Source organism: Microcaecilia unicolor, chromosome 11 (genome assembly GCF_901765095.1).
Source record: "Microcaecilia unicolor chromosome 11, aMicUni1.1, whole genome shotgun sequence".
In the NCBI taxonomy this organism is placed as follows: Eukaryota; Metazoa; Chordata; class Amphibia; order Gymnophiona; family Siphonopidae; genus Microcaecilia; species Microcaecilia unicolor.
The window spans coordinates 76,173,246-76,196,768 of NC_044041.1; the positions used below are offsets into that span (position 1 = coordinate 76,173,246).

Here is a 23,523-nt window from a genome sequence, read left to right on the forward strand (position 1 = left end):
GCCGATGACCCTCTCAACCCCTTCCTGCCACCAACCCTCCTCCGCCGCCACCGTTGCCTACCTTTGCTGGTGAGGGACCCCAACCCCCGCCAGCCAAGGTCCTCTTCTTCCGACGCAAGGCTTCATTCTGTTTCTGTGAGTCTGACATCCTGCAGGACGTCAGACTCACAGAAACAGAACGAAGCCTTGCGCCAGAAGAAGAGGACCTCGGCTGGCGGGGGTTGGGTCAGTGCAGTGGTCTGACGTCCTGCACATTGTACGTGCAGGACGTCAGACTCACAGAAACAGAACGAAGCCTTGCGCCAGAAGAGGACCTCGGCTGGCGGGGGTTGGGTCAGTGCAGTGGTCTGACGTCCTGCACATTGTACGTGCAGGACGTCAGACTCACAGAAACAGAACGAAGCCTTGCACTGGAAGAAGAGGACCTCGGCTGGCAGGGGTTGGGGTCCCTCGCCAGCAAAGGTAGCCAACGGCGGCGGCGGCGTGGGAGGGTTGGCGGCGGAAGGGGGGTCAAGAGGGTCTTCGGCAGGGGGGTCCAGGGCCAAATCTACGGGGGCCCAGGCCCCCATGGCCTCACGTAGCTACGCCACTGCCACAAAGGTGTGAACAGTCACAGTATGTCAAACAAAAAAAGTCACTACAAGCCAGTGTGTGCATGCAAAAGGCAATGGTATCAGAAGAGTGGTCTGACCCCCCCCCCCCCCCCCCAAAAAATACCCACTTATCGGGCTAGATTCTATATATGGCGCCTGAAAAATCCACGCAAAAAAAAAATAACCTAGGAGTGTTCTATAAAGTATGACTAAATTTAGGCATTCTTTATAGAATAATCCTAAATGTCCACGTGGATTACAGAATACGCCAAGCGTTCATCCGCGCAACTAAATTTAGTCGTGGGAAGCTACGCCAAGTAAAGCTCGGTGTCAATCCCAATGCCTAAATTAGGCGAGGACCAGGTATATTCTATAACCACATGCACAGATTTGAGAAATGCCCATGACCCGCTCATTCCACGCCCCCTTTTCAACTATGCAACTTAGAATTTATACACATCACTTTGTAGAATACGCTTAGACAGTTCTGCATGTAAATTCTAATTAATGCAAATTAGTGTCAATAATTGCTTAAGTGGCAATTATCAGTGCTGATTGGTTTGTTAACTAATTAACATGCGCAAATCCAGAATATGACTGAATTTGCATGCACAAAGTTGTGCTATTTAAATTCCCCGGGGACTATGCAAAAAGCAGACTTAACTCTGAAGTCTTCAGTACATGTGTGCAGTCCAACCAGTATAGGATGAAATATCCAACAAGGGACCCCTCGTTTTGTGAAACTGCATAACACTTTTGTTTTAATGAAGATCAGGAAGCAGGAGGGTGATTAGTCTATGAAAACAATCAGTATTCACTGATGCAAGATTTTTTATTTGTGTGATACCCAGAGCAGAAAAAAAAATCACCTTTTACCCATAAAAAAAGCTTCTCCCAGTTGAACCTTACTGGGTACTTGCATAGGAGCCCGCTCTGTAGGTGCCAGTGGGTGCTGAGCGCTCCCAATATTGAACGAGCTCCTTCATGTGTCAAGGAAGGGTACTTTGGATTTGAAATTTTGCATTGTGAAATGCTAGCACACTTCGGACTTTTTCAGCAAACTAACGATATTTTTATACGATCGGCAAGGAAAGAACCTGACCCTAACTAGTGTGCCCATTATCTATCTTACTTAAAAGCCTACTCTGCACGCCTTTAGTTTACAATGAGTTTAAAATAAAACTTAGGGGCTAAAGATTAGCTCGAGTTATCTGCAGCAGGGCCCATTTTATTCCTACGGGCTCTGCTGCAGATAACTCGAGGTAATCTTTAGTAAAAGACCCCCTTAGAGAACTTCCCTCCGAGCTTTGTCCCGAAATCCCTGCAGGAGCTCCCCCTCCCTGCGCGGCAGTACGCCAAAGCCAGAGACTACAACTCCCGTCGTGAAACAGTCCCCATGCGGAAACTGCCTCTCTGCTGTACCCCCAGTGTCCCATTGGCTTCAGCCTGCTGGTCCTTATCTCTGCAGCTACTGATTGGCTTGTACTGTCGAGGGCGTTTAAAGGTCGAAGGGGGCGTGTCCCGTCCGAGCAACAGTGGCTCCGGGGCACGTGGATGCAAAGTTAGGCGTGAGTGTGAGGCCTGTGCCTGTAGAGTGCCGGTAAAGCTGGGGCTATGGTGAGTCTGAAATTATCAGGCCCGTCCGAGGTGCGCTGCTACTAGCACGGTGCACGCTTTGCACGCTGGCTGGCTGACTGTGCAGGAGGGGGAGGCCCGTTGCAGATCCAGGTTCTCTGATCTTAATCAATGGGGTAGAACCAGAACTGGATCCGTCTGTCGGATGGCAAACCTACTTGCTGCCCAGTTTATCAGCTATTCCCATACTATCTAGACATGCTGAGCCAGTTCTGGCTGTGCTCATATATATTTGCGTCTCGTCTGTGCACTTCAAAGATTTGGAACCACAAGATTCTGGTCTAGTGTGCTTTGTCAGCCCTATAGCCGAGCTACTCTGCATGCCTTTTCTGCACTCCCGTACCTTGGCTGTTCTAAATGTTCTACCCAGCCATTCCCATACTGGAAGTCAGACTAATGCTCGCTGTAATGTGCTGAGATTGCTAGCTGAGCCAGGTGAAATCCTGACTGGCCGATTCAGCCCTTGTTTTCCCACATTCTGTCATGAACTGCAGACGGATGCCTGTAGCACAAGTTCTCTGCTTGGTTTAATCATGTGTGTTTTGTGCTCTTTGCCAGGCTGTGATGGGTGTGCAGCTGGTGGTAAGTCTGCTGATGGCCAGCATCATGCAAAGGATGTCTCCACACTGGTCCTTTGCTCGCTGGCTGCTGTGCAATGGCAGGTGCGTGCTGGACCTTTCTGAAAACTTCTTATAATCGTCGTATTTACAGAGGGCACTAGAAGCAAAAGCTGAGCGTTCCTGACATGCATAGAAAAATATAGTGATAAAAAAGATCTCATGAGGTGGGAATATATCACAGGCATTAGCACCCAGAGTGCAATAAGTGACCTTCATCTCTCAGAGATCCTTTAGAAGAAAAGCAAAGAAATTTGTTTCTCACCTCCTCACCTCTGTAATAATCTGGCCTAATGTTTGTAAACAAAGCTTACAAACTAGGGGAAATGCTAAACCACCAGAGTCATATCATAAATATACACATTAAGACTCCAGAATTATATCGCAAATACAACTTTTATTGCATCTATGTGTCTTTACAAACCGAATGACACATCTACAAAACACATACAAATACACCACCATTCAATCACCATTCACACTTCACCAGCAATAACAACCAGTATAAAGTACATGTAATTGACCATCAGAAATGTAATTCATGTAATATGGCTGTTACAGTGAACAAATATCCATCAGCAAATGTCCATCAGAAATAGACTGGCGCTTATCTTCTTATGTACTGTTCTTTCTATAGGCGCATTCAATAGCGCTGATGCATATCCTTGCTTGTGCAAGAAAGCAAAGGGGCAGACGATCCGCAAACTCCAAGGTGGAAACTATACAAAGCAGATCGTTAATAAACCAAAATATATTTTATTGATATAACCAAGTTAAAATATGCATACAATAGCCCGACACAGGCCGTGTTTCGCCCAACTGGGCTGCTTCAGGAGCTATATAATAATTCTCCACTACCAAAATAGAAATATGCTGATGAGAGCAAATATACAGTTGATATCCTGAAAACAACGGCTCATCCATAGATGCAGAAACAATTGGTTGTGGACATGAGGTCGAACAGACAGCCTCTTATCTCCAAATGTGCCGAAAAAAACAACCGTTGCATTAACGCTCAAAATGAATACATCTGCTGAACTCAGATGGTACATTGCCAGTTTTCAATTTTTACAACCAGTTGCAGGTCACAGGTGAAGGGTGACTAAAACCACCATCAAGGCAGATACTTTTCATATTCGTCACGAATGTACCATCTGAGTTCAGCAGATGTATTCATTTCAAGCGTTAATGAAAGCAACGGTTGATTTTGATGACTGTGAGTCACACCGGCTGTGGAGCACAAGCAAGGATATGCATCAGCGCTATTGAATGCGCCTGTAGAAAGAACAGTACATAAGAAGATAAGCACCAGTCTATTTCTGATGGACATTTGCTGATGGATATTTGTTCACTGTAACAGCCATATTACATGAATTACATTTCTGATGGTCAATTACATGTACTTTATACTGGTTGTTATTGCTGGTGAAGTGTGAATGGTGATTGAATGGTGGTGTATTTGTATGTGTTTTGTAGATGTGTCATTCGGTTTGTAAAGACACATAGATGCAATAAAAGTTGTATTTGTGATATAATTCTGGAGTCTTAATGTGTATACTAATGTTTGTAAAGTCAGATAGGAGCAGGCACCAGGATTTAGAAACAAAACATTTAATGCAAATTTTATCTTTCCTTGTGCTCAGTCATAGGAGCCAACGTTTTCAAAATTATTGCTGATTTAAAACTAAAAGGCAAAGAACTGAATATTCTTTGCCTTTTAGGTTTAAATCAGCACTACCCATTCTAAATCTGTAAATTATAAGGTAGATCCTTTCTCCAAAGGGTTTATAATTTTAGTTTCCGCTGCAGGTGATAGAGGGTAAAGTGACTTACTCAAGGCCAGTGAGTGGGAGAAGCAGGAGTTGAACCATGGCTTTGCTGGTTCTCCTGTAACCACTAGGCAACTCTGCTTTCTTAAAGGGAAGAGCAAAGTCCTAGTGAAGGTGAGAAGTGCTGCTGATCTTAAGACAATCAGAGGATGCTGGGCTCTTGGACTGGCAGGTTTTTAAAAAAATTATTTCATTACAACTGGGCTGGACCCAGGCAGAAACTAGGAAGGAGGCTCCAGAGCCCATTGGCAAGGCTTGTGCCCTGTTAACTATCCTCTAACATCAGCCCTGTAAATGGGGGGGAAATGGTTGAATTGGTGGGGGGAACCCTCAAAAGTTCATTTTCAGGCAAATGGACATTCCTCCTCATGTGTTTTTATTGAGCATCCAGGACCCAGGGGCTGCATGCATGCCATACAAGGTGTTTCATCCCAGAAGCTACAATGGGACAGATCTATAGGAATTAAAAAGAACATTGTTTGAAGAAAATTAAGGGCTTCTTTTACTAAACTGCGCTAGTGATTCCCAATGCGGAAAATACACCGCAGCCCATTCAGTTTGAATGGGCTGCATCATATTTGCCACACGGGAATCGCTAGCATGATTTGGTAAAAGAGGCCCTTAGGCCCCCTTTTACCGCAGCTGGTAAAAATGAAGCCTCGGCAAAGTAAAGCACTTAACGTGCGTCCATTTCGGGGGAGAGCCCTTACTGCCACCCATTGAGATGGCAGTAAGGGCTCCCACGTAAACCCGGCGGTAACCAGGCAGCGTGCGGCACTGCCTGATTACCGCCGGGTACACTCCAGCGCGCTAGGAGTGGGAAATACCGCCAAGCTTTTGCGGTAGCCTGGCAGTACTTCCTGTATAGCGAACAGAAAGCCTGCTTGGGGCTTACCGCCACTTAGTAAAAGGAGCCCTCAAGTTTCCTTCTTTCTTTTCAACATTTATATCCCACATTTTCCAAAATTAGTTCCGTTTAAATGTGGCTCACGATAAATGTCATAGGAACAAATACAAAAAGTTCATCTCTACAGCATCAAGATACCCAGAAGAACAGAAGCAACTCCTACCTAAAAGTGGCATATTGTTTACTATCATCACAGAAAAGTTTTATGAGAAAAAAAAAGCTTTCAGATGTTTGCAGAAGCTTAAGTAGCTGTGTGGTTTATTTGTGTGTATGATTTCTTTTCTATCACATATTGTATTTCCTTTCCTATGCTTTTGTATTTATTTGTAAACTGCTGTGATCTGTTCATCAGCTACAGCGGTATATTAAGTTTTGAATAAATAAATATTCCTACATCTTAATTCCACCATTTTGTACTTTTAATTGATTTGTGATGTTTTGTGGCTTTTTAAAACTAGCTTATATCGGTATAAACATCCCTCAGAAGAAGAACTTTGTACCCTAGCTGGGAAACAGAAGCCAAAGCCCAGGAGGGACAGGTGAGAGGGTCTGCTTCCCAGAAGTGCTGGGTGGAGGTACAGGTAGGGAGGGGGATTCCAAACCTGGTTCCAGCTGCCTCTCTTTACTTTGTTTCTCAGGAGACTGAATGGAGTGGCCGAGGATAAACCGCTGTCCGTTCCAAAGGACATCGACCTCCACCTAGAGTCAAAGCCCATTACTGCTATGGATGCTCTTGGTAAGTCACTTCAGAAGGGACAAAATGGTCAGTCTTGCTTTTACTGTACTATATCCATGGTGCTTTTCTGCCATCATCTGTAGATCAAATTGACCCATCCCGTCTGCCCAGTTATTCTTGTCCAGAGTGCTAAGAATATACTCCAGCTGCTAGTCTCAGTCTCCGTCTCCATCTCCACATTTGGCTCTCTACTATGCTGAATAGATGAGCATACAAGATCCCACACATAGCCACACCAATCTCTGCCTTACTTTGAGCATAAAGCACCCCTGAAACTGGAGAACACTACCCCGACATATGAGTGCCTTCAGTGGCGTAGCCACTTTGGACGCAGGCCCACCCGAAATTCTAGCACCATTGTTATGGCTGGATTGGGATCCCCAATCCCCAGCTGCTGCAGAGGTTCTCCAGCAGCATGAACAGCTCCCTTATTTGCTCCAGCCTGTGGCACTGTGTATGTGCTGTGCCGTCATGCTGGCCTCCCCCTGCTGCACACACTCGGTTTTCAGTCTTGCGTAAAAACCAAGTATGCGTGAGGGAGCTGTTCTTGTCTCTGGAGGAACTCTGCAGCTGGTGGGTCTTGGGGATCCCCACCAACTTTGGTATTTCATATTTTTGTGGTGCCAAGGAGGGGGGGGGGGGGGGGTGATGTAGAGACTGCATGTGCCTATCTAGTTTTCCCGGTGGCCCGTCCAAAACTTGAAGTCTGGCTATGCCTCTGTTGCCTATCGCAAATGTATTTTCTTTTCTTCCTTTTTCCTATCAGATATTGTAGTTCCATCCTCTTTCCCTCACTGTTGTCATTGTCTGCACATGACCCCAACCATTTACTTAGTATGTAAACTGCTCAGACATACCCACTGATGGACGGGGATAGGAAGTCCTTCAATAAACTTGGAGTGCCTGCAACCTGCCTGTTCTTTGTGTTTTCCAGTTCTTCGTTATTTCTTGGAGTACCAGTGGTTTGTGGATTTTGCACTGTATGCCACTGTCGTGTACCTCTTCACAGAGGTCTATTACTGCTTTGCTGACCCATTGAAGGATGTGAATATTGGGGTCCTCTGGTGCTTGCTCAGTGTCTTCTTTTCAATGTATCCTTCACTTTCTGGCGCAGGAGTTTCACAGCAGGACGCTGGTGTGATTCCATAGATAGCACTTTCCCTTTGTGCTATAGGGAGCTTAAGCTATAAATTTACCAGTGAAAAAAGCTTGACGGTTTTTCATGTGGAGTGCAGTAAAAGCTGAATCATGGTGCTCTGGAATATCCCTTCTGAGTCAATTGCTGCTGCTTCTCATACCCATGACATCTGTGTCGTGCTGAGGCTACCAACCTGCCATGGGCCATGAAAATTCCCAGCCAGCTCTCAAAAGCTCGCAGCCCTTCTCAGAACTCTGAGGGTGGCTGCCTTACCCAGGTCATTGCGACAGGCTGGTGTTGCCCTGACCTTAGGGATTTACTTTGGAAAACCAGAACCACAGGTCAATGCCTACATGGAATAAAACCAGTCCTGGGTGAGGCAGCAACCCTTCTGCCTGAGTTTCCATGGCTGAATTCACAGACTAATAGCAGGCTGGCTAACATTTTGTAAATGTGTCTAATGAGCTGTCTTGCTGAGAGGAGATTGGGAGGGGGTGTGGATACTGCAGGGTCTCTACACATTCTGCTCAGCTACAGAACATTTTTATAGACTGTTTAAAAAACACACACACACACAATTGTGAGAGGCTGGAGGGTGGGTCTGTTTGTTTAGGCTGAACTGCCTCTCTCCAGACCTTCTGCAGGGATGCCATGAGGGGCACTTGCAGGCCATCACACTCAGGTCATTTCTGAATGGGCTCCCAGAAAGCAAGGAAAGAGATCAGAGCAGCAACAGGGAGCTCTGCTTTAAGGTCCTGCCCAGGCCTCCAGCCCAACTTTCCAACCCATACTGGGGACCCTTCAGCTGGTCAGGTTTTCAGTGTGTCCACAGTAAATGCAGTAGATGTATTTATATATAGTAACATAGTAGCATAGTAGATGACAGCAAAAAAAAGACCTGCACGGTCCATCCAGTCTGCCCAACAAGATAAACTCACATGTGCTACTTTTTGTGTATACCTTACCTTGATTTGTACCTGTCCTTTTCTGGGCACAGACCGTATAAGTCTGCCCAGCACTATCCCCGCCTCCCAACCACCAGCCCCGCCTCCCACCACCGGTTCTGGCACAGACCGTATAAGTCTGCCCAGCACCATCTCCGTCTCCCGCCACCGGCTTTGCCACCCAATCTCGTCTAAGCTCCTTAGGATCCATTCCTTCTGAGCAGGATTCCTTTATGTTTATCCCACGCATGTTTGAATTCTGTTTTCCATTTTCGAACATGCGTGGGATAAACATAAAGGAATCCTGCTCAGAAGGAATGGATCCTAAGGAGCTTAGATGAGATTGGGTGGCAAAGCCAATATATATACATATATATATATACATATATATATATTTTTAGTTATATTTGTACCCCGCGCTTTCCCACTCATGGCATGCTCAATGTGGCTTACATATACAGGTACATATTTGTACCTGGGGCAATAGAGGGTTAAGTGACTTGCTCAGAGTCACAAGGAGCTGCAGTGGGAATTGAACCCAGTTCCCCAGGATCAAAGTCCACTGCACTAACCACTAGGCCACTCCTAGTGGGGGTCTGTGATGTATTCAAATCTGTTCACGCAGTTTTGCATATCTTGTAAACTCAACTAGCTATTAGGGTATTGGCAGCTTAGGGGAGCCCAGGACTGTACTATAAGCCGGTTTGAATCTGAGTTTTAAGTGGCTCCATACAGACTAGTTTTTCACTTGCTGCACTGTGCCTGTTCCAGTGACCCAAACTCCTATGGATGTCCATTTATGACCCTTCAGTAAGGCTGCCAATTGGATCCAGATTGGCAGGACAGGGGTGATCCAGTCCTATGTTTACCTCATTGCATGCAGGGACTTGTAGTTCTGATTTCCCCATTGCATTCCCTAGGAAAAGCAAGACTGCAAGCCTCAGCATGCACTGGGGTAACCCTTTAGAGATCCCTGCTATTATCTGCTAAGAACTCAGTCAAGCTGAGCTTTGATTGGGTCCTCAGCTGGCTTTGAATTTTCAGGCTGGTCTGGTCCTGCATTTGTCCTCATTTTAGTCATGGGCTTGTGATTTGGACTCGGGGGGTGACAGGGGCGGTCACACATCTCTGGCACATCTGTCCTCCTGTCTTGGAACACCTCTCTGCTCCATACCTTAATGTGCATTCCCATTTCAGCAGAAAGCATCAGGCAGCGGCAGCAATTTTCATATCCCATCAACTGTCGAGCGGTTTAGAGCTCTCGGAACCCCCACCTCATCCATACCTTGATGTGCATCCACCACGTTTCAGTAGAGAGCAGAAGACAGTGGCAGCGATTTTCATATCCTGTCAGCTGCCGAGCCCAGAGCCTCCTCGCTGCTGCGTCCTGCCCTATTTTGATGTTACTTCTTGCTTCTGCAGCGGCAGGACGCAGCAGCGAGGAGGCTCTGGGCTCGGCAGCTGACAGGATATGAAAATCGCTGCCACTGTCTTCTGCTCTCTACTGAAACGTGGTGGATGCACATCAAGGTATGGATGAGGTGGGGGTTCCGAGAGCTCTAAACCTCTTTTTAATCTCTGATAAATTATGGCTTATGGTGGTGGGCGGGGCCAGGGCCCTGCAATTGCTAAGACTGGTCCTGTTCGGATTGCTGCACTTGGGTGAAGCCAGTACTGAATCCGCCTACCATGCCTGGCATTAGGTTGCCTCATCTGCAGCGATGCCAAGTTACCTAGTTCCAGTCCTGGTTTTGAACTTACATCCCAAAGCAGTGTGGTATTTGTAGTACCTGATCCTGTCCATTGAAATCAGTGCTGCAACTCCCATAATGCACCAGGATAGGGTGGTCTGAATTCCAGAACTGTCCCAAAATCTCCAGCCTGGAACTGGGTAGTTTGCCATCTCTGCATTCGTGGTATCTCTATGTCAAGATATCTCCCAAGTATATATTTAGAAAGCAGAGCGTGGAGACATTGCCTGTTTAGAAGAGTCTTCAATATGGCCTTTGACCTCAGTCCCACAGAAAGGTGCTCTTCACAGTGATGCACCATTACTTCCGCTCAGAGGAAGGCGGAGAGCGCTCAGTCTGCCTCACCTTCGCATTCTTCTTCCTGCTGGTTGCCATGGTGACAATGATTGTGCGGGAAGAGTACCTGGAGTTTGGGCTGGAGTCTGGTCAGTAACTTCCGCCAGGAAAGGTGCTGCAGCCACTCTGGCAATGCTGTGGCATCACTAATGAACAAAATGAGAGTGCAGCAGGTTGCCAAGGAGAGGGTGAATCCCCCCTCCCTCCAGCACCTGATTTTATTATGGAATTTAGAACTACATCTCCCTGCATGCAGTGGGGGTGAAACCAGGGCTGGATCAGACTGTCTGTGGTGAGGTGGAGCTTTATGATCACCTTACCTTAAAAAGCTTCTGTTTCCTTAAATGCAGAGGAACACCTCTCTCCTGTTTCATTGCTGTAACCCTCTCTGTCAATGTGTAAATGGCAGAACCACAAATCCCACAGTTAACTAGCAAGGAAAGCTCAGAAACAAAGAGTACTTAACCTTAAGATAAAAAAAAACGTAATGAGCTCTTCAGTCCTAGAGATAACAGGCTCTGTATCCCTGTGCCCATCTCCTGATCCTTCCAGATCTAGAGGTGACAGGCTCTGTATCCCTGTGTCCATCCCTCGAGCCCTCAAGTGGCAGGCTCTATAGCTCTGTGCCCACTCCCTGAAATCTGCAGTCCTAGAGGTGACAGGCTCTGTATCCCTATGTCCACCCCAGAGCCCTAGAGGTGAGAGACTATCTCTGTGCCATCGCCTGAGCCCTCCTGTCCTAGAGGTGACAGGCTTTGTATCTGTGCCTTCCATTCCTGAGGTGACTGATTCATTTTCTCTGCTGGGTCCCTATGCTTGTCCCCTTGAGCCTTACATCGTACCTCCTTCCTCAGTGGTCCTCAGCATAGATCCTACTGTCCTCATGTTTTGTTTTTGCTTGCATCTGCAGGGTTTGCAAATCTTCACGAGAATCTGGAGTTCTTCCTGAAGCATCAGGGCTGGGATTGGTTGTAAGTTGCCACTGGGCTGGATTGTACCAATTTTAGTGCATGCATGGAAACTTGGAGTGTGCCTTGAAGTGGTGAGAACTGCAGCTGCACATGCCAAGTGCAAGCTCCACTGAAAACATTGCCTCAAATCCAAGCCAAGAAGCCTCTTGCCAGGTTGGAAGTGGAGAAGCAGGTGTCAGAGAAACACCCTTGGGGGTCCTTTTGTTTTCTCCCCGATCATGCTACCTTTCCTATTTGTCCTTGTTTAATTCATTCCTTAGGATTCCCCTAATTTTAAAATGTAAACCACTTAGATCTGATTTGAATTATTTGTGATGCATCAAATAAATATGAAATACAGCTGTAGTGATCCTAAGGGCAGCGTAGAAGGTTTAGGTTCTGGAGTGTGTGTGCTGTACGCTGTGCGTATCTTACCTGGCTGAACCTATTATGTATTTCCATTTACAGAGCCCCTGTCAGCAGATTGGCCATTAAATTCAGCCTGGTAGCTTTCTGCTCCGTCATTGGTGCATGTTTGACGTTCCCAGGGCTGCGATTGGCTCAGACTCACCTGGACGCTTTAAAGATGGCAGCAGATAGACCCTTGCTGCAGTAGGTATATTTTTTTCAGGATGGGGAGGGTACATAAGAACATAAAATAACCATATTGGGTCAGACCAATGGTCCATCTAGCCCAGTATCCTGCTTCCAACAGTGGCCAATCCAGGTCACAAGTACCTGGCAGAATCCCAAATAGTAGCAAAATTCCATGCTACCAATCCCAGGGCAAGCAATGGTTTCCCTTATGTCTATCTCAATAGCAGACTTTTCCTCCAGGAACTTGTCCAAACCTTTTTTTAAACCCAGATTCGTTAACTGCAGTAACTATATCCTCTGGCAATGAATAAAAAATATTTCTTACTGTTTGTTTTAAAAGATTTTCCATGTAATTTCACTGAGTGGCCCATAATCTTTTTACTTTGTGAAAGAGTAAAAAAATCGATTCACTTTTACCCATTCTACACCTCTCAGGATTTTGTAGACCTCTATCTTATCCCCCACTAGCCATCTCTTTTCCAACTTGAAGAGCCCTAACTTCTATAGCCTGTTGAAGGTAGTTTTTTCTCCTCCAGCTCAATATGAACCAGAACTAGAATTCTTCACCCCCAGCCTTTATTCAGAACCATCTAGGCATTTCCCCAGTTCAACAGAGCCTCTCTCTGACTGTTCCTAATCTAGTCATTGCAGCTATGTGCTAGGGAGCCTTCCACAATCATGGGCTTTAAAAACCCAGCAACTAGCTGTGGTGCTTGACCAATAACTGCGCCTTCCCCTCCACCCCCACCCCGGGAGTTGTGAACCCTGTCTCTGCAGCTTTTCTGACCCCATCTGACTCTGGGATCTCCCACTGTACCAGTCCAAATCCAGAGCTTTAAGTACCCAGAACTCAGTGTAAATGCTCCAATGTTTTCTTTATTTTTTAAATTCTGAATGTGATAATGTTTACAATAGTAATAACCTCAGGTAGGTAAAAATACTTGCTCAATGCCCTTGCAATTCAGCTGTTACACCACTTAAGGGCGATTCCCAATCTCTGATTGTGATATTGGGTTCAGAGTTCTGGGTAGCTAATAAGGTCTAAACCTATAGGGTGACAGAGAGGGAGGGGATCCTAGAGATTTGCTGCCCAGATTCCTAACCTGAGCCCTTTCTGATCCCTAGGATCTTACTTCATGCCAGCTTCCTGCCTCCTGTCATTGTGGTGTTGCTGTGGATAAAACCCATCACCAGAGATTTCATGCTGCAGGCGCCTCTAGGCAAAGAGTCTGTCCAGCTGTGAGTATACGGGTTGTGTGCAGTTATGTAAACACCTGGCTGGAAATGGAGGCTGCATTCTGGCTATGGTTTCCTGAGATTCATTTGCTCCGACCTATAATAAACTGGTATTACAGTGTACTGGAGAGATGTCATCTGATTTCATGTCATAAGGAACAGACAAATCCAGTTCTGGTTTTACTCCATTGCATGCATGGATTTCTCAGGAAAAAAATCAGAACTACAAGCCCATGCGTGAACTAAAGGAAAACCAGGACTGGATTAACTTGTTCCTTATGACATGGAGTCAAGCAGCATCCCTAGAGTGTTGAGGCCAGAAGGCTGTAAATTTACTGAACCAGGATTATGCCAAATACATATCATCATCTTAGTGAATCAGATTGCTGCGCTGCTTGGTAGGCCACACACCCCCTCTAATTTCCAGCACATAAGGCAGGAGTTGCTGGACTGTTCCACTGTGCACCATGGAGGGGAGCTTTTCCACACAGCACTAATTAAATCATAAATATTGGAAGGAGGGGGTTGATTCATTTTTTATAAAGCCCCTATTTATCAGTAGAAACTGTGCACATGCTTTGTACTAAGAGAGGCGGCTGCTGGTGCATCTCGTTTCAAACCTTGACTCTCCCCATATGTGACTGTCAGTCACAACCAAACAGGGTGAGAGTACTGTACAATACAAGAGACGGTCAGGATGTGTTTCACCTGTGACTAGAGGGAGAGGTGCATAGCTCTGGCAGCTGCTGGGGGTGGGAGGTGGGGAGGGGAATCATTTACTGAGTGATAAACTTCTCAACTACAGCATGGTGTTTATAATGGGATTTTATTGTTTCTGCACTTATCTATTAAATCTGTTACTGAGGTTTTCTTTCTCCTCTGGCTGGGACAGGATGTCCGATTCTACCTTTAACTCGGTACGCCTCTGGACCATTGTCCTGCTCTGTGCCTTGCGCTGTGCTATGACACGCTGTCATTTGCAAGCATACCTTGGGCTCGCTGACCGCTGGGTGCAGCAGATGAAGAGGGAGGCTGGACGCATCACCATCATTGAGATCCAGCGCAAGGTGCCTGGGGTGGAAAAGAGTCACAGGTTCATGGGGAGTGGGAGGAGGCGATGTGTCTTTATGCAGGGGTCATATTATACTTAAATCACACACGTTGCCTGACACCCCCCCCCCCCCCCCCCCCCCCCAGCTTCCCTGCACATCTTCCTTGTCATGTTGACACTATAATTTCTCTGCCTCGCTGTTCATCCTGAGCTATTCTGGTTTCTTCTCCTTTCCAGATCTCACGTATTTTTTGCTATCTGACTGTTGTCGCCCTGCAATACTTAGCGCCAGTTATTCTCACCTTTCACACCACACTGCTTCTGAAGACAATGGGTGAGTAGTGCCAAAAGCGTGGTCCTGCCTGAGCCAGTTCAGAGCATGCTTCCAGCAATGAAGTCATTTTTGGATGAGGCTATGCTGTAGGTGGCTCCATGGCAGTTGGGTCACTTCTGCTTTTTACCCTCACTGCACTGTAATTTTTCTCTGCTTTTTGAACCTGAAGCAGTGTTTCATTTTTGTTTGCCGTACAGGTAACTATTCTTGGGGTGTGTTCCCAGTTACTTCCCCCATCATAGAGACTGTGCCAGACACCTCAGATGCACCTGCAGCAGATGGAGAAGAGGGTGAAGTAAACATTCAGGCAACAGTAGCACAGATTATGAGTGCTCTGCGTGGGATCTTCACCCCACTCTTTTACCGTGGGCTCTTTGCCTTTCTGACCTGGTGGGTGTCCCTGTGCCAGATCATCACTAGCCTGTTTGGGCTGTACTTCCACCAGTACCTGGTAGCATCGTAGTAGCACTAGAAAGGGTAGCTGGTGAATGCTCCGCACCCCTGGATGAGAGCTTCTCTCTTATTGGGTCTTAAGTACAGGTTTATTAGTACACACATAGTGGCAGTGGAAGGGAGCATAACCTCAGGCAGGTCTGAAAAGAAATTCAAAACCTCTTACAGCACACTTAAAGGCAGCTATGAACAACTTGCTCCTTCTGCAAAGCCTTCATTATGCCTTGGCAACTATGCAAGAGATACAGTCACACAAGTTTCTACCACTCCCAAAGTTCTGTTACACAGAGTTTGTGCTCTGATAACAAAAGGAAATAGTGTTACACCCCAGAGACACAAGTGTATCCCACTAAGGTGATGCATGTGAGGACAAAGATTAACAAAAAGATGCTATAGCAACTGTGCCTTACTAAAGGCAGGCCTTGAGAGATATTTTCACTGAATCAGCCTGAATAATGAAATTAAATGTACAGTAAAAATAAGGCAATGCCACTTGTTTGCCAATGGGATGCTTTGGTCTGTGTGTGTGTGTGTATATGTGCACCTACGTGGGAGAAGGATATGTACATATATCTTAATCTTTGCTGGGGCTGTGGGAAGAGGGCTTGAATAAACCATGAACATTTTTTTTCTTCAGGGCTTAATGTAAACAAAGTATATTGTTTTGATGATTTCTCCTAAAAACCTTGAAAATAAAGGGAAACATATTAGGATGTGGCACTGGAGACTGAAGTACATCATGCTGGCTAGATTGGACTATCACGTATCAGGGAGATCTTGGCCCATTAGTCAGTCTCATGGCCCACTCATGATCCTGAGTGTCAGCTGAACAATTCATTTGACAATTAGTAACTCCCCTCCCCCAATCCTTTTTATCACCGAGTAGGGGCAGAATGTTTTCTTTAAAACCTCTGATATAAGCATAACCCTCCTGGCTTTGCCATGAAAAATTACAAAAAAAAAAAAAAAAATCACACTAGTTCCTTCATTTTCAGCAGAGGATTCCTCTCCCCACCACCTTTGCAGAAGTTAAATAAAAGGACATGAACCCTCCCCTCCTTCATGCACTTTCCCACGGAAAGAATATTTGCCCAAATGTATATTATTGGATACAGAAGAACACCCCCCCTTATGGTTAGAGGCTGGAATTTCCATGCAAATAGCAGCCTATAAAAAGCCATCAAAGCAGCCTGTCACACTCTAGCCTCCTCACGGGCTTTGTTCAGAAAGGGGTGTTGCTTTTTGTCTTGCTGTATGAAGGTGCGGGGGGGGGGGGGGGGGGGGGCAGCACTTCTAGCCTCTGTATCCATCATTCTTTTTATAAACATGGTCACTGTGGTAGTTTGTGCTCATGCTGTAGCAAACTAAAGGAACTTAAAACTGTAGTGCCAGACACCAGAGAAGGTATCAAATATTACATTTTCATGAAAAGTGAGTGACTGTTCCACTTCACTAACAGAATAATCATCTTCTCTCCAGCCAGACAAAATTAAGCCTGGCACAGGCTTGTGAAGGACTTCTTTAGCTGGCTTCACTTAATTATGTGCATTTTTTTGGTGTTGAAGCCTGTGGTGGGGCGGTGGTTGCTAGGGGCCTCGGCTGTGGCCTATTCAGACATGCAGACAGCAGCCCCTCTGGAGAGGTGCCCAGACATGACCCAAGAGGGCTGGGACAATGACTGATAGTCTATATAGACAGCAGGCAAAGAAAATTTGCCGGGGTTATAAATCTGCAAAATCTATGAAATGAAGCAGCTGAGCACGTTGGACCTGAAGTTTTGAGCTGTGCAAAGATGAAGCCACAGTGAAAAATGGATGGATGTATTAGAGTTGGAAACATTAAAAAAAAAAAATAAGGGCCAAGATACATACTGTCCTGTAGCTTCAAGCTTGGTGATGGACTGGTGTCTGGGTAAATACACCAAATGGCTGAAAGGTCATTTGAGAACTGAATTTCTCTTTTAAGCAGGCTTTGGAGTATCTAGATTTTGGCTCTTTGCTGTGTCATTTTTTTAAACTGCTAATTTTGCTCTCTCCTTGCTCTCCTATCGCACTACTGCCCCTGACTTAAATCAGAAGTGAACCGTAGTGGATTGCAAAGGCTGCCCATAAGAGCATCAGCTCTTTCTGCATGCAAGGAATGGAGCCGCTAGAACAGCAGCTCCCTCCAGTGGCCACATTCTGGAGTCCTTTTATAAAGCTGTAGTAAGCACTAGTGTGTGCTCACTGGGGGTTGTGCTCAGGCATCCTTCAGTAAGTCCCAAATGTGCATGCACTAAAAAAAACTATTTTGGGTTGAGGAGGCATGGGTAGCAGTAAGTGCTCACACAGCAATTGTTTTTAATGGCAGTGTGCTGACATTAGCACTGGCTATTAATACCAAAAACAGAAAACCGGCCGTTTTACTGCTGTGGTACAAACAGCCTTAGCATGCAGGAAAAACCTGTGTAAAGGTGCACTAAGGCCACTTTCTTACTGCTCTATATGAGCAGTGCACAGCAACACCAAGCCAACCAGACCAGGGTATGCCACATTTTGGCACTGCTTTAACAGTTCTTGTAAGAAAATAAAGGCAGGCACTTAAAAAACAAACAAGTGTGATATAAACATTAGTTTTTATTATTAAATATGCATCTTAGCACATATCTTTAAAATATATATTTATGTATGTATATATAATGTACATAAAGATATCTTTAGGGCATTAAAATACAATTTCAGACCAAAAAGCAGTTTAAATGAGAAACACTGATGTAATACATACAAAGGCTTAAAAAGGCATTAGGGCACACTACACACACACCTACACTTCTATACAGCTCCTCTTTCATCACTTATCTTAATTGGATTCCATCTCTAATTTCCCAGTTTGTGTGGAAGGCCCCCCCTAATACTTTAGTGACACTCAGGCTGGAAACGAGCTTAAAGCCAAATATGGCCCAACAGTGAGCTGTATTATTGGAATACTGTACTGTCCTCATCCAGCCTGAAGTCTGGTATTCATGTGGACTTGGTGGGGTTCAGAATACTATAACCCACTTGTAACTATACAATACACAGTACTTGAAGTGTCTCTCAAATGCAGAGTCACTTTATAAACAAGCACCCTGGGCCTGGCTGCAGGAGACCACCAGCACACATGGAGAACATGGAATGCACAGTTCCAGATGTGTTCTGCATTAAGCTGAAGGAAACACATCCTGTGCTTTGATTTCTATTTTGAACTCCACAGAACCTGAAGGCTTTTGTGCCTGCATGGTCAGAAGTGACCTGAAAAAAAGTTCCCTTTGCCTTCTATTCTGCTTCAAAAAGAATACGCATGGGCAGAGTCATAATGGAATCTACTAGATTATGTATGATGCTTGGTGCATTTTAAGTTTTTGCAGTAAAATGTGACATTCAATTTTTTTCACTTCAATAAAGAATGTGGTGAACACAGGTTTGGTCAGTGCTGGGGTATCTGGAGGTGAGGGAAAGCTTTCTGCAAAAGGCCCCCCCCCCACCAAGTGTCACCATATCCAGAAACTAGCCTAGTGTGACAGAGCCACTGAGTGCAGTACACACATGCAGAGATATCCTACACACCTGTTCACACAGTAGCAGCCTAGCAGTGGACACTGCTTAAGTGACCTACTGTTTCTGGCCCACACCATGTTACAGTTCCTAAACACTTCCCTATTTAAGTACCTGTGCCTGACCATGCTTTGCAATCGCCATGACTGGGGGAGGGGGGCAGTGGAGGGGAGAGAGTAGCTGTAGAATTTGACCCTTTTTGGGTTTTAAAATTCTATACCACTGACATTAATAAGCATCTGCTTCTAGGGCATGAAACTAAATCATATGGATGTGTACATTATGTATCTACACATCTCATATATACACGTAGAATATATGTAATTAGATACAATATTTGTGTTTTAAAAAAATTCATAAAAAATGAGTTGAACTAGTGCTGTTCTCTCCAGTTTTCCAAGGAGCTGGAAAAAACTGTCCTTGGAGACTTCCTGTCTAATATTGCAAGTGGACTGACTCGAGTCAGCAAGCATGCAGGTGAGGAGACATGCCAGTGTCCATGAGGGCACAGAGCTTTTCCCTCCACACCTCTAGAAGCCATCTTTGGTCATTCTACACTGCCCCAAAATTAAAATTCAGCAGTATTCGGGAAGTTATCTGGAAGTGAAGATGAGGTGGAGAGGGTATGGATGCAACAAAAAACTACAACGGTTTCCATTATTTGAATGGAGCTTGGTATGAACACCTCTGATTAGGCAGCAGCTACCATCAATGTTTCATGCTGTGTTTCTTTCCACCACACCTTATTTAAAAACACAAATACTACCACATCCCTTCTTGTCTTGCTTGAAGATACTCCAGCAGAACCAGACAATTCCCCTCTCTCTTTCTAGATTCTATTCACTTTTTTTTCCCCCTGATGAAAAAGTTCCAAAGCAAGTAGTGTGGTGCAGAAACTATTGGTTGGTAAAAAGGAGTCAACACGAATTGTGTGCTCGGCCTGCATCAGGAGTCAAGCGTAATGAAGAAAAAAAAAAGCTTCATTCTAGTTTATAAATAGCACAATGCATAAGTATCTGTCACAAAATGTAACATAGACAACAGCTCTAGAATACTAGCTGATTACCAACAGTGCAGCCCTTGTCTGCACCATTGTGATACAGCTAAAGAAAGCATTAAGTAGTTGAAAGGTGATCTCAAGAGGGTTTTGGTTTTTTTTTTTTTAATATATAGAGGGTGCAGACTGGGACATGATTGAAAGTTGGTGTTCAACCTTAAGACTAGCACAAAAACATACTAATCTCCTTGGACCAAAATGGAAAATACCAAGAGCGATGAAGTAAGGAAACAAGAGGGCTGCAACCTTTAGGGAGCTTGAGTAGTGATATAGTTTTAAGTAATCAAGTTATTAACCCTTTGGGTTCTGAGCAAGTAAGGCACTGCCTGCCATTGGTATAAAGATCCCTGCTACCAGTTCCATGAGATGCAGAAGACACAGAGAAGAGACAGAGGTCACCTGCTGGCACTTTCAAATAAAAAAAAAATCCTTCAGCTGACAGAAGTGCAGGTTATCTATCAATAATTTACAAGACTAAAACATCAGTGGCCCAAATAGTCAAACCATACAGCATCATAATCCTTCTATACATACATGCATGGGGATGCACCCTGACACCCCAGGTACAGTACTGATGCAAACACACATTGGCTCATGTATAAACAAAATAGTTCAAAGCTTTTCCAAGCATACAGAGGTCACCGATAGTTTGTGCAGACTATATACCATGTACACACAGGTGCCAGAGGCTCTCTTCTGAAGTCACCCCCTCTGTACATGTAGTTGAAATTTCTGAAGAAGGATCTGCATGAGATCAAAAGTTGTGAAGCTGATTCCTACTGCTATGGGGCCTTCACCCAGTTCATACTGAGCCTGTGTACAAGCCACGCACTAATCCCTCCTCTATGATCACCTCCTTCATGGTGTCCAGGATAGTACTGTAGGCATGACCTGTCACCCCCTGCCGTCTGCATACGCCGCCTCACCACAATCCAATGGGTAAGAAGCAGACTGACCAATAAGTCCGGCACATGCACCAAAAAGCAGACGCTCAACTGGGGATGGCTGAGATCGAACAGTGTAATCTAGGAACAGAATTAAAGGGAAAAATGTGTTTACGTATATATGATGAATAACATACCTGGACATTTTAACTATCATAAAGCTGGGACTTAATCTTTGTAAATGAAGTCTAAAAACTGGGAAAAACCCCACCCCACAAAATGCTGCACAGCAAACAGAATAAAGCTACCACTGGTACTGAGCCAGCCAATTAAGAGCTTAATTTAAGCAAAGCTGTATTCTATCCTGCCTGTTTCAAGTCTATATGCATGTATTTCTCGCATAAAAAAAGCTCCAAGGAACCTCTGTACAATCAGTAAAGGGAAGATACTTACCTGTAGCAGATATTCTCCAAGGACAGCAGGCTTCATATTCTCATTAGTGGGTGACGCAGATCCGTGTCACCTGGTCTGGCATTTTGCCAAAGCTAAAAATACAGCTTTGTGGAGCGCAAGCCATATTCCACCATGGATGAGCGACTGTCTTCCCGCCCGTCGCATGAACGTGGTCTCGGTTTAATACTAAAGCAAAAAATAAAGTAAAAATAACCAAGGAGACGACTCCAAGAGGAGGTGGGAGGGACTGTGAGAATGTGAAGCCTGCTGTCCTCAGAGAATACCTGCTACAGGTAAGTATCTTCACTTTTTCTGAGGACAAGCAGGCCTCAATCTTTTCACAAGTGAGGAATCCCTAGCATTCAGGCTCACCCAAAACAACAAACATTGGTAAATTGGGCCTTGCAAAAGCAAGGACATAACACAGATTAACCTGAAACTATATACAATCTGAATGACAGTGCAGCTTGGATCAGGCCTAGGAGGGTGGAGTTGGATTCTGGACCCCAAACAGATTCTGCAACACTGACTGCTCAGACTGTTGTGTCGGGTATCCTGCTCAAGGCAGTATTGTGATGTTGAATGTGTGGACTGAAGACCACGTCGCAGTCTTGCAAATTTCTTCAATGGAGGACGACCTCGTGGGCTACCAACGCAGCCATGGCTCCAACATTATGAGCCGTGACATGACCCTCCAAAGCCAAATCAGCCTGGGCATAACTGAAGGAAATGCAATCTGCCAGCCAAATTGAACTGGTGCATTTCCCGATGGCGACCCCCATCCTCTTAGGATCAAAAGAAACAAAAAGCTGGCAGACTGTGGGGCCTTGTCTGCTCCATGTAGAAGGGCAATGCTCTCTTGCAATCCAAGGTGTGCAAGCTGCTTTCGCCAGGATGGGCATGAGGTCAGGGAAAGAATGTTGGCAAGACAATCAACTGGTTCAGATGGAAACTCCGACACCACCTTCGGCAGGAGCTTAGGGTGCGTTATGATGAAACTTTATACTAAGTATAAGGGTGCATCCACTACTAAGGCCTGAAGCTCACTGAACCTACGAGCTGAAGTAACAGCCACCAAGAAAATGACCTTCCAGATCAAGTACTTCAGATGACAGGAATTCAGTGGCTCAAAAGGAACTTCCATCAGCTGGGTGAGAATAATGTTGACATCCCATGACACTGGTGGAGGTTTGACAGGGGGCTTTGACAAAAGTAAACCTCTCATGAAGCAACCAACTAAAGGCTGTCCAGAGATGGGCTTTCCTTCTATACGCTGATAAGCACTAATTGCACTAAGGTGAACCCGGTCGAGACCAGACTCTGATAAGTGTAGAAGGTGTTCAAGCACAGTCTGTTTAGAGCAGGTAAGGGGATCTAAGGTCTTGCTGTCACACCAGACAGCAAACCTCCTCCATTTAAAAGAGTAACACCTCTTAATGGAATCTTTCCTGGAAGCCAGCAAGACTCGGGAGACACCCTCCAAAAGACCCAAGGAAGCAAATTCTAGGCTCTCAACATCCAAGCTGAGAGCCAGAGACTGGAGGTTTGGATGTAGAAGCAACCCCTCATTCTGTGAGATGAGGATCAGAAAACACTCTAATCTCCACGGTTCTTCAGAGGATAATTCCAGAAGAAGAGGGAACCATTATCTGCCACAGCCAGTATGGTGCGATTAGAATTAGGGTTACGCAGTCTTACTTGAGTTTCAACAAAGTCTTTCCCACTAGAGGTATCAGAGGATATGCATACAGAAGACCTGTCCCCCAATCGAGGAGGAAGGCATCTGATGCTAGTCTGCTATGAGCCTGAAGCCTAGAACAGAACTGAGAGACCTTGTGGTTGATCTGTGTGGCAAAAATATCCACTGAGGGGGTGCCCCACACTCGGAAGATAAGAACGTAAGAGCAGCCATACTGGGTCAGACCAATGGTTCATCTAGCCCAGTATCCTGTTTTCCAAAGTGGCCAAGCCAGGTCACAAGATCTTATGGGCCAAGTCCATATTGAGAGACCACCTGTTCAGCCTGTTGGCCAGAGTGTTGTTTGCACCCGCCAGATAAGTGGCTCTAAGGAACATGCCATGTTGGCGAGCCCAATGCCACATTTGGACGGCCTCCTGACACAGATGGCGTAATCTGGTGCCCCCCTGCTTGTTGGTGTAATACACTGCAACTTCATTGTCTGTTTGAATAAGAACAATTTGGTGAGACAGCTGATCTTTGAAAGCCTTTAGCGTGTTCCAGATTGCTCGAAGCTCCAGGAGGTTGATCTGAAGATTCAATTCCTAAGAGGACCAAGAGCTCCCCAGTCCAGGAGAGATGCATCCGTTGTAAACACTTTTGTGGCTGAGGAATTTGGAATGGAAGTCCCAGAGTCAATTTGGAATGAATTGTCCACCATTGAAGAGAGCGTATGAGCTCTAAGGACACTTGAATGACATCTTGTAGACTC

At 45.4% G+C, this 23,523-nt stretch overlaps 2 protein-coding genes across 3 annotated transcripts in view; one reads left to right on the plus strand and one right to left on the minus strand.

Annotated features, from left to right (window-relative positions):
* The first annotated feature begins 2,119 nt into the window (after nucleotides 1–2,119).
* On the plus strand, nucleotides 2,120–18,371 carry TMEM161A (transmembrane protein 161A). Of its 2 annotated transcripts, XM_030220195.1 has the most exons (12): nucleotides 2,120–2,210; nucleotides 2,787–2,890; nucleotides 6,040–6,120; nucleotides 6,220–6,317; nucleotides 7,252–7,408; nucleotides 10,424–10,575; nucleotides 11,397–11,457; nucleotides 11,905–12,048; nucleotides 13,159–13,272; nucleotides 14,162–14,336; nucleotides 14,558–14,654; nucleotides 14,852–18,371. In XM_030220195.1, exons 1-12 carry the CDS (start codon nucleotides 2,208–2,210, stop codon nucleotides 15,115–15,117), a joined length of 1,452 nt encoding a protein of 483 aa, XP_030076055.1. In that variant the 5' UTR covers nucleotides 2,120–2,207; the 3' UTR covers nucleotides 15,118–18,371. The 2 variants fall into 2 exon arrangements, with proteins under 2 accessions (XP_030076055.1, XP_030076056.1); XM_030220196.1 differs by lacking the exons at nucleotides 7,252–7,408; nucleotides 10,424–10,575.
* A 1,873-nt stretch (nucleotides 18,372–20,244) lies between these two features.
* The window catches only part of SLC25A42 (solute carrier family 25 member 42), an 84,846-nt gene continuing 81,567 nt past the window's right edge, over nucleotides 20,245–23,523 (minus strand). The window contains 5 exon segments of the mRNA XM_030220197.1: nucleotides 20,245–20,530; nucleotides 20,533–20,547; nucleotides 20,550–20,637; nucleotides 20,639–20,665; nucleotides 20,667–20,761. Of these exon segments, the coding sequence (XP_030076057.1) occupies nucleotides 20,439–20,530; nucleotides 20,533–20,547; nucleotides 20,550–20,637; nucleotides 20,639–20,665; nucleotides 20,667–20,761 (317 nt within the window). The 3' untranslated portion in view covers nucleotides 20,245–20,438.

Excerpts from the sequence above, each read along its gene's own strand:
- TMEM161A (XM_030220195.1), top strand. Across the intron at positions 6,318-7,251 it reads TACTGCTATGGATGCTCTTG|TTCTTCGTTATTTCTTGGAG; the intron begins GTAAGTCACTTC and ends TGTGTTTTCCAG. Across the intron at positions 12,049-13,158 it reads GCAGATAGACCCTTGCTGCA|GATCTTACTTCATGCCAGCT; the intron begins GTAGGTATATTT and ends TCTGATCCCTAG.